This window comes from Archocentrus centrarchus, unplaced genomic scaffold, assembly GCF_007364275.1.
Source record: "Archocentrus centrarchus isolate MPI-CPG fArcCen1 unplaced genomic scaffold, fArcCen1 scaffold_53_ctg1, whole genome shotgun sequence".
Lineage (NCBI taxonomy): Eukaryota > Metazoa > Chordata > Actinopteri > Cichliformes > Cichlidae > Archocentrus > Archocentrus centrarchus.
Genome location: NW_022060275.1, coordinates 1 through 11,291, shown reverse-complemented (window position 1 = coordinate 11,291; position 11,291 = coordinate 1). Strand labels below are relative to the sequence as shown.

Below are 11,291 nucleotides of genomic sequence, written 5' to 3'. Positions count from 1 at the left end.
TAAGCAGAAATATCCATTTACAAAAGACAATAAATAAATATTTCAACAGTTATCTGTTTCTCAGTATATTTAAATTAATTCAATTTTATTTATATAGCACCAAATAACAAAGAGTCGCCTCAAGACGCTTTGTATTGTGGGTAAAGACCCTACAATATTACAGAGAAAACCCAACAGTCATAATGACCCCCTATGAGCAGCACTTGGTGACAGTGGGAAGGAAAAACTCCCTTTTAACAGGAAGAAACCTCAAGCAGAACCAGGCTCAGGGAGGGGGGGTCATCTGCTGTGACCGGTTGGGGCTATTCATTCACTGAGATTGCACATGTACAGACCCTGTTATAAATTAGATTTTTTTTTTTTTTTTTTTACTTGTAAAATTTCACAACACATTCAGCAACACACAAATACACATGAATGTAAAGTATGGATGTGCATTCACCAGTAATTCGGCTCAGTGTGATCCACTTAGTTCTAGTTGATAACAGATCATCTCAAGGTGTTTTATATTTGTCAGTAAAGACTCTGCAAACTGAGAGAAAAGGCTCCAAAGATCACATGAGCCTCTACAAGCAGCACATGGTTAAAGTGGGGAGGAAGAACTTCCTTTGAACAGGAAGAAACTTTCATCAGCACCAGTTACAAAACACACACTTTCACACCTGCATTTGGTTATAAAGAGAAAAAAAAGACATTTCTCATGTTTAGAAACACTTTAATTTAACCTAATTTAACAATGAATTCTTGATTATTGACTGATTATTTTCCTGTTTTCTAAGAGCTCATCACAGTGTAGCTGACTCCAGTTCCACCTCTTCACTTCACTGTCCTGACTCAAACTCCTCTCAGCTTTGAGCCAAGTGAGGCGTCTTTGTAATAAAAGAGCTTTGAGTATTAGCATTAGAGCAGCCATCCTTTTATTATTTACCCTCTTTGTTTGTTTTTAATTTTCTGACGTCTGATTCTTCATTAGTGACGATTCCAATAACGCTGTGCTATTGACTACAAACAACAGTTTAAATATTCACTAAATATTGACTGTTGTCTTCTTGCATTCTTACATTTACTTGCACTTTTTTTTCTTTTTGTTTTTTACATTTTTTAAGATATTTTATAATTTACATCTTATGCGTATTGCATAGTAATACTACATCTATGCACATACAGCATAGACCTGTGGATAGTTAAGTCACAGTAAAAGTCTGTTCTATTCTATTCTATTCTATTCTATTCTATTCATAATTCTGTGAGCCTGAAATCTGATATATTGAAGTGACCCAGTGCATTTAAATTTTTGTGCCCTTTGACAGATGTTACAGTTTTTGGTGTGGCTCAAAGTAAAGTACGTGGCACCTCTCTGAGAGGACTTTGACACCGTGATGAGAACTAACTGTTCCCACCACTTCTGTCCAGGTTCCCACAGAGAAACATACCTGCCGATCTCCAAAGTCTCCAAACAGTGTTATAGTAAAACAGCAGAGAAGGGATCGTATATGGTGCGCATAAGGAGCAAAGGTCACTCAGAGGTCACAGAGTGCCCAAATCAAAATTTTTCTGATCTGAGATTAAGAAAACATCTAAAGAGGGACTGAGATGGTCACAAGTCACCTGTGGTGTAATTTCAGCATGTGCGTGTTTCCTACCACTGCTTTGAATGCACACACTAATTTTAATAACCAAGGATTGTTATGTAAGAGTTAATTGATATTTAATTATTATTTATAGTTTTAAGTAATGCTATGAGAAAATGTTAATGCTAGAGAAGTGGGGACAGTGTTTAAAGGCTGCAGTGATTACACAGTTATATAATTAAATCCTAATGTTTTATTGTCTCAGGTAAAACACGTTTCAGGTGTTTTTTCTGATAAAAATAATTATAACTACTGTCTGAAATATTTAATTTTTAATCATCAATCCATCAATTTATACACTCTAAATTAATCTGTAGTTCAAATTTGTTGTTGAGAGAATTTTTGGCCTGGGACAGAAATTAAGCTGAACCATGAGATATGAGCAGTATATAAATATATATAAGTATATATATGTATATAAGTATATATAAGGTGAGCAAAGCTTTCACATTTCTGCTCCATCAGCAGGATGTTTCAGACCAGATTATTCCTCAGTAGGAAGCAAACTCAGATGCTTCTTATTTCTTTTAAGGAGCAAAACTAACAAAACAGCCACAGCAGCTACAACAGTGACAGCAGCAGCAGCAGCAGCAACAGCAGCAACAACCAGCGGGGCAGTCGGAGTTCCAACCTGCTCAACATCAGTGTTTCCATCAGCATCTTCTCTTTCCATGATGAGCTTCTCCAACGTGTCTTTGTTTGTTTCACCTGCAGAGGAAAGATCAGCTGTCAGAGCAGAACCCTTCAGACAAAGCAGCAGCAAAGAGTCCTGCAGGTCAAAGGACGAGGAGAGCAGCTTCATCTCCACGTCAGAAAACATGAAAACATCTGTTATAGGGACGTTTTTAACTTAGATAAAATACGTTTGGCTGCTGAGCGTCCACAGGAGCACTTTTAGCCTCCGTGTTAGCAGCATGCTGTGACTTTAACATTCAACAGTGTTAGCTTAATGCCTGTTTGTTATCTGTGTTACTCATAGCACAGTGAGTCACTCCACAGGTTTCACACCAGGCGACCTTCCTGATGCCACAGGGGATTCATGTGAATGTGTTAACCACTACACTGTGGAGGCATCGCATTTGCTTTGTGACAAAGGCAGAAATATCAAACTGAATTGGAAAGGAGGCGGTTCTCAGGGGGAGCCCACTCACCTGTGACTGTGAGCTCGATGAAGTGGCTGATCTCAGTGTGAGCTCTCTTACTTCTCACAGGGTTCCTCACTGCTATGTGACACTCATATATCCCAGCGTCATTAAATGTGACGTTTTTCAGGATCAGAGAAAAGTCTCCGTCCTTCATCTCCGGGTTCCTCAGCTTCACTCGCCCGTGGAAAGATGGATGCTGGTAGTTTTGATAGGAGCGCCTGTTCCTGTAGAAGTAGACGTAGCCGTCTGTGTTCAGGTCAGGTCTGCTCCACTTCAGCACTGAGATGGTTTCATGTTTGGAGATCTGACACTGAAGAGTGACGTCCTCTCCGAGCTTCACCTGCACATCCTGCTGCAGAGCTGAAGACAAGAATCATCAGTTATCATTAGTTTCACGCCAAAGTTTGTTTTTTTTAAGACATGAAACTCATTTTAAAATGTCTGATATATATATATCAAATCAAACACTGCAGTTTACACAGGTGTTGGTCTAAAACCTGAAGAGAACCCTGCACAATGTCAAATGATCCTCATTTCCATAAAAATTTTTAATTTAGCACAATTGGTTTTTATTCTGTGGAATAAAACAAGGAAAGAATGAGGAAACGAAAGCAGGAATGTGATGAGCTCATGCTTATATGTAAATTGCGGCAATGCGATTTACAGAAAAGGGAAGAGCTTGTTTCAGAGAAATCATTACCAATTCACACACATTCAGTTTCACACTGACACTCTGATGAGTCAGCATTCAGCATCTTGCCACACAACACAGCCCAGCAGGACCACTTTGCCACTGTTGGGTTTGTTACTCATAAAAAAGTACTTGTTACTTTTCTTAAAAATAATGCAGTACATTAATTAATTAGTTACACTACTTGTTACATTACATTCCTCTTACGTCATAAAATGACCTGAAAAGCATCGTCACATAATTACCAGTTATAAACTAAGTGATATTATAAGTTACTTTATTAGTTACTTTCAACAGCAGCCGGTCTTGTGCCAAAAAGTGATTGTCTGCCACAGGGTTATAATAGTTTTGGATTTTACATTATCGGTTAGTTTTAGTTAGTTTTTACTTTTTTTTTTCTTTAATTCATTTAGTTTTAATTAGTTTTCAGAGTGGTTTTGCTCGTTTTATTTTTTGTTTATTGCTTAGTTTTAGTTTAGTTTCGTTAGTTTCAGTATTACCGTATTTTTCGGACTATAAGCCGCTACTTTTTTCCCACGTTTTGAACCATGCGGCTTATAGCCCGGTGCGGCGTTTCTGTGGATTTTTCTTTAACCACCAGGGGGCTCTTTAGCAGGATATGAATCATGGGACGTCAAAGTTGGAAATCAAAGAAGAAAGCGCCAACAAGTGCTAGCAGCAGGCACAAAAGAGATTTTTTTCAAACTCCCTCATCATGGAAACCACAAAAAGAACTTCCTATGATGCCGCTTTTAAGTTGAGGGCTATCGACCTGGCACTACAGGAGGGAAATAGAGCCGCTGCACGTAAGCTCGGCGTGAACGAATCAATGGTGAATTGACTTGTTATAACTCAAATTTGGGGTTGTCTGTCCCCCTCTGCTGAGTGCCGAGTAATTGTGGAAAACCGAGAGCGGCGGAGATACCAGCGGCTTATAGCCCGGTGCGGCTTATATATGTACGTTTCCAGTTTTTTCCAAAAAATTTGTAGGTGCGGCTTATAGTATGGTGCGCTCTATAGTCCGGAAAATACGGTAGTTTTAATTTTTCATACTTTGTCAGGTGCAAGATTCAAAGTACAAGAGTAACTCTTGTGTAATAAAAACTCAACAAAAGATACCGTTTAAAGAAATTTATTCAACAACCAAGTGTTCAAAAGACAGCAGCACTACGTGCTAAATGTGTGTAAAAAATGTGTTTCCGTAGCTGCCTTGTGTGCGCTTCTCAGGTGGTGTTGTTGATATTGGTGTTTTTTCCTCACCGAGACGTGTTCCTATGGAGCTAAATTGGGGCCATAAAGTTTGTTCGAAAAAAAATAAATTGAAACTGAAAAATTATTTTGAACGTTTTGCAACCAAAAAAAAAATAGTTTGAAAATGAAAAAAAGTTTTGCAACTGAAAAAAAAAAGATGTGAAACTTAAAAAATTTATTTCAAAACTACATTTCAGATTCAAGTTTTTTTTTTTCCACTTTCAGATTTTTTTTTCGCAGTTTAAATTTTTTTTTCGAGTTCAAAGTTTTGGCCCTGTTTTGGCTTGGGGGGCGGAGCCTCAGATGACGGGGGTGTGGAATCATGACAATGGCAATGGCAGTTTTTACCTTGATTAAATATATATATATATAAAAGTCACTTTGCCAGAAACTGATTGCAGCTTGTACCTTGTGATAGAAATGCTGTTTCTCTCTCAGATATCATTCAGAGAATGTTTGACACGTTTCACAGATTATAGGTCAACAAGTCATTTACAGCAGTTTAAATACAGGCGATCACTTGTCGGCAAATATCGAAAATCACTTTTTGGCACAACACCGGCAGCACCCCCGCTGCCTCAACATAAAAATGACAACCAGGAAACGAGGGCGAGTCAGCCGTGTTTAAGGGCAGCATTTCCTCTGCTACATACTGTCCGACCATCATCCACTTACTAGTTTGTACCAAAGTCCAGATTTCGTTGTTTGGGTGCTGGGGGGCTCCTGCATTAGCCGCAGCTCTGCTTCGCTCCACCTGGTGGGACTCGCTCTGTAAGTGTGACTGCTCCGTGACTCCAGATGTTTCTTCAAATCTGACTTAATGTATTTGAACCTAGACAGCACTTTGTCGCCAGCACAGAGCGCACAGCTAACCTTGATATTGTCATCTTTAGCTGACACAGACTCACAATAGTGCCTGTATTTTAGCTAGAAAACGCGCATCTCTCTCCTCCCTGCATTGTTTATGTTTGTGTCGCTGTGCTGTTATTGTCCTCATGCTGCAAAGGGGACGCAATTGTCCCATCGGCCAGCGGTCACTCCCCGAGACTCAAGAAGAAAGCAAAAGTATATCTTTGTACTGAGGAAAATGACAAAAAAGTAACGCACAGGGACCTGGATAAGTAACTTTAATTTAATGGACTGCAAATACTAACGCGTTAGATTACTCGTTACCGAGAAAAAGTAGTCAGAGTAGAGTAAGGCGGGATGTCAGTGATGTCAGTAACGCACTTAGTAATGAGTTACTGACATCACTGGTGGTTTGAGAAAAAATAACAAAGTTGCTGGACTCACCTGTAGACAGAGAAATTAGTGACAAAAACAGCAGAAATTTGACCGAAGCCATCTGTGACAGCAGGGTGGAGAGGGGAGCAGAAGCCTGACCTGAACAGAGTGAAGAACATTTACAGTACAGAGCAGCTATTTCACAGAAAGGCTGGGGATGAGGGAGGGAACACAGAACAGAAACTGAAACTATGTTTATTCAAATGTAAAAGCACGTGAGATTAAAATTCTGTGTCCAAGCAGAACTGTAAACAGCAGCGCATACAGCACACAGCAGGGACAGCAGCGCTAAATGATCCCCAACGCCCAAATTATTCAGTTCCACAACATTTTAGTGAGAACATCTCAGGAAGAGGATGTTAAAAAAATGGTAATGTGATGAGTATATGTATGATATCATTGCCCAGGTGGTTCTCAGCTCGAAACCGGAACAAATTAAATGATCTGTTTGTTTGTTTAAGGCACTCTCACAGTCAAAGTATCCATGTGCTGAATTCAACATATGAATAATACCGATCGAGTGCTTCAAAGTTTCTGTTTTCTATTAATCAGAACAGAAACAGAACATCTGCCCTTTCATACAAACCCTCTACCTCAAGATAAATAATAATAATAATAATGCATTAGTCTTATATAGCGCTTTTCTAGACACCTTTACAATTTCATGCACTATTCATTCATTCTTGCCTCTGTTTTACTTTACAGTTCTAATTTAATTCTGCTGTAGAATAAACGAGTGTCGGGATCAACACGAATAAAATGTTATTTAAAGCTATGGAAAAGTATCAACATACAGTTTAATCCAAAAGTGAAACTAATTTCAGGTTCAGCCAGCCGTGATAAGATTTTAATCTGGTGACGGTGTGCTCAGACTGAAACCAAAACTTCTCTGTGTGCAATTTCCTTAGATTTAATTTTAGAACAGAAACTATTTGATTTGGCTGCTTTAAGCGTGATACAGAGGCTCTGCTGACCGAGCCGGTTTATATCTGCAGCTTTTTTTAATCTAGAGCCTGGTGGGACTCGTGTGAATGGAGCCCAGCGGTAGAGCCACAGCGCTGTTTCTCTGCAGCTTGCATGTATCCAGGGGAGTGGTGGCCATCGGGAGGTTTCCCGAACTGCCGGTCGTGTCCAGGTCGAACCGGCCGGTGAACAGATTATGTTTTATTTTACCCAATGAAGCACAGCAGCGCGCTGCAGATCTCGCGGCCACGCGCCCGGACTGAATTTCAACCCCAGCCCTGCATATCTCCAGCTGGTGATGCAGAAAGTGTATAAATGTGTTTGTTTTGTTCCGATGCTGCTGAGGCTCTTTAACGTCGCTGGAACTGCAGCTGCTAACACGGATTAGAGACTGTTCAGTTACATTAGCAGGATATTTATCACCGATAATGTTCAGTCAGTAAAGCTCGGGTCTGTTTGGCTTCAAACTGTCCTCACACTGACTCAGAGTCAGACCTGAACGCACGGAGCAGCCTGCAGTTATATCACAGTAATGTCTCTGAGAGAGGCGGCGCTCAAATAGAGGCGCGCAGAAGAAGAAACAAACAAAACGACCCGTGCGTGAGCGCGCACAGACAGACGCAGACGTTTTTAACCATCCTTCTGCTTTAGGTTTTTTTGGAACCATCGAAAACCAATAAAACACATTCAACCCGCTCCGTAGTCGCAGCACTGTGTGTCTGTAACTGTGACTGTGTATCTGCAGTGAGCGCGGTTTATTAAAGGCCCGTTTACATGATAAATATGAGCAAAGCTCTTATTTGACTGCTGGATTCAGAATAAGTTAAAGCTCACCTGCAGCTCAGCTCCAGCAGCCATTTCCGCCTCATTGTTGTGCTGATGCGACTCTTCAAAGTTTTCTAAATATCCAAAGGATGCTGGGATTCCCGAGGACAGCAGAATATCCGAGTTTAAATCCTGACGAGATGTTAAAGAAAGCCGAAAGTCTCCGAGTGTGAGAGCAGGTTGTTTACAGCAGCTCGCTCTGACTGTTAGTGTTCTTCCTCGTGACCTACTGGGGGTGGGGTCATAAACACGTGCGCAATAACAAAGGAGCTGAAGTTACTGAAAGAAAAAAAAAAGTTTATCCTGCTCCGAGCTGATCACCAACAAACGGATCATAACTCAATTAACTGTCACTTAAAACCCACCACGGAAGCTGTTAGAATGAAACTGATTCATGCTCAGCTTTATTCTGTTCATCTGGGACTGTTTTCTATTTTTGATCTCTCGTCCTCAGGAGCCTCAAACTGAGACGATGTCTCTTTGCTCACACAGTCGAGCACACACTGGTGCAGCTTTGAGTTGTGTCTCCTTTCTAAGGCTGTAGTCACCGTAATAAATTTACAGACATTAATCAATAACTGATCACATGATCAGATCTTAGAAGCACTCACTCAATAGGTCACAAAGCCTCTCAGCCTCATCTTCATCTCAGCTTGTATCTTCATCACATCTTTCTCGCATCTGTCTGCTCCACCTGGATGTGTTGTCTTCTTCTTTACCTGCAGGACTGCCCCCCCCCCCTGTCACTGACTCTCTGCTGTCCTCCAATAATATCCATCCATCCATCCATCCATCCATCCATCCTCTTCCACTTATGTGGAGCCTATCCCAGCTGGCATAGGGCAAGAGGCAGAGTACACCCTGTACAGGTCACATCCACACTCACATTCACACCTATGGGCAATTTAGAATCACCAATGAACCTAACCCCAGTACCTGCATGTCTTTGGACTGTGGGAGGAAACCCACGCAGACACGAGGAGAACATGCAAACTCCACACAGAGAGACCAGAGCCAAGCTGGAGTCAAACCCAGGCCTTCTAGCTTTGAGGCAACAGTGCAGGAGGAACTTTAATAAAACACAGCATCACAGGTCACTCAGAGTGAAACTGAAGGAGCTTCATTCAAATCTGATCCAGGGTCAGTTTGAAGTAAGACTGAAACAATAAATGAAATCCAAATCAGAGCGTTTATTTAAACACAAAAGCAGAAATATATCCAAATGATCTTCACACAGTCAGACAACTCGGGGTGTTTGTCAATTCAGGATGTGTTGAGCCAGGGTGGGTCAGTGGGGTGGGGGTTTCCTGTTAAACTGGCATACTGCTTGGAGAGCTGATCCGGCACATTTAAAGTCAGTCTGTGTCGTCCCCACAGAAATCATTTCCTCAGCTGGCGCCCATCCAACAAGGTCAGTTTTTACTCTCAGCCTGAACCTCTGTGCAGGTTTGAAGTTTGTAAAACATGTAAATCAGGTTCCATCTACCAGGTCCTGGCTCAGCTGCCTCGTGTGTTCCAGATGTTTTCCTCTGATGGCTTCACTGACCACGATGCTCTTCTTTAGTTCTCCATGGACTAAGTGCTGCAGGGATTTGGGCATGTCCCACACTGTGATCCACACCGATGCTAAAGCATTCCTTTGGTTTGTTGGGATTGTTAACTGGTCACTGATAAGATTAAAAGCTGTATGTACATTATTACAAAGTCCAAAAAATATAAAAGTCAGCGGACAGAAATAATAACTTGGCAGGCAGGAAACTACACAACAAACAAACTGATGCTGGAAAGTCAAAAGTAAAGTCAAAGTACAAAGTAAAAGTGGAATGAAATAAAAAAAAATAAATAAACAAATACAAAGGCAGGAAACTCCCACTGAACAAAATGCTAGGGGAACTCTGTGCGTGTGTGGGCGTGTGTGGGTGTGGGTGTGTGTGGGTGGGGGTGGGGGGGTTACCAGCAAAGCACAATGAATAGATAACAGTGATGTGCAGTCAGGTGAGGCAGTGCCTCCCGTCATCATGACAAGTAGAATAGAATAGAATACAATGCCTTTATTGTCATTATACAGGATGTACAATGCGATTGGAGGGCCACTCCTGTTCAGTGCATGCAACAGAAAATCAAACTCTCTAAAATAAAAATAAAAATATTATAATCTAGTATAATCAAGAAATATACAGAAAATAAACAATGTATAAATATACAAAAATAGAATGTATAGAAATATATACATACATTAAACATACGTAAACATACATAAAATATAACAATGATGAGAAAATACATTTGACCACTTCACTGTTCAATAAAACTGTTTTCTGAATTATTTCAACACTTTAATGGTCAAAATCGCGGAATTTACACATCGCCTGTTCAAACACATGAAGAAATGCGGGGAGAGGCAGTGCAGTGCAGTGGTTCACCTCTGGTGGCGCTGTGTCACATACAACAAATGAAGCAGGCGGTTGGCGCATGCCCATTGCTGTCTCTCTTTATATCACTAATATACATGTTTGATTACACATGTGCTGCACATGCTGATGTTCCACAGTCTGTGTAACAAACTGAAAGAATGTGTGTGACGTGTTTATTCTTTATGATCGGTCATAAATTCATGGTGAAAATAAGCAGGGGGAGGCAGGAAGTACCGTGTCACACCAATAGGGGGCAGTGCTGTCCATTATTCAAGAAAAATTTTAAATTCTATATTTAAAAGGAAGCCAAGGAAGAGGAGCCAGTATGGGAGAACTCTGCTCTCTTGATCACAAATCACAGAGATTTAAGACTGTGTGCAGGAAGAGTGTGACCTTTCTCCACTTGTCTCAATTTATTTGGAATGTTAAAGATGTTAAAAAACTACACAGATTACCAGTTAACGAATTAGCCTCTTAATTCTAAATGAGCTCAATGAACTCAGAGATGACCTGGAATCTACAAATTTGAAGGAGTTTCCATTAGTACATGGTACCAGGTAGCAGATACTTTATTTTAGTACTCACTCAGCCGGAGTTCCAAGTGATCTGAGGAGATCCTAAACTGTGATGTGGAAGAACAGCAAAATTCACAGTTCTGGACATTTCAGGCAGCTGCTGGTTATGTGCCTCAGTGGGCTGCTTCTTCTTCCTTTTAAATCTCCACAGAACTACAGAACCAGCTACAGCAGCAGCAGCAGCAGCAGCAACAACAACAACAACAACAACAACAACAACAGCAGGAAGAACCATCAGGACAGTCGGAGTTTCCTCTTCTACCACATCAAGCGTGTTTTCATCTTCACGTTCTCCTTCTGTGACGTTCGTCTCCATCATGTTTCCATGTGTTTCACCTGCAGAGGAAACATTAACAATCAGAGCAGAAACACTGAGACACCAAAGCAGCAGTGAACCAACAGGTGTGTGTGTTCAACAGGTGAAACTGCAGAGACAGCAGCTTCAGCTGCTCATCAGAAAAAAGCTATTTGAGAGCAGCTTCAGCAGTAAAGAGGACTGTGGCTGAGTTTTA

General features: G+C 40.9%; 1 protein-coding gene across 1 annotated transcript; it reads right to left on the bottom strand.

The window, feature by feature from the left end:
• Positions 1-1,772: 1,772 nt before the first annotated feature.
• LOC115777451 (sodium channel subunit beta-3-like) lies at positions 1,773-7,979 on the bottom strand. Its single transcript, XM_030725358.1, has 4 exons — positions 7,800-7,979; positions 6,012-6,101; positions 2,783-3,136; positions 1,773-2,339 (listed from the first exon to the last, which is right to left on the bottom strand). The coding sequence occupies exons 2-4, from the start codon at positions 6,061-6,063 to the stop codon at positions 2,116-2,118; spliced, it is 630 nt and encodes a 209-aa protein (XP_030581218.1). The 5' UTR covers positions 6,064-6,101; positions 7,800-7,979; the 3' UTR covers positions 1,773-2,115.
• Positions 7,980-11,291: the final 3,312 nt, after the last annotated feature.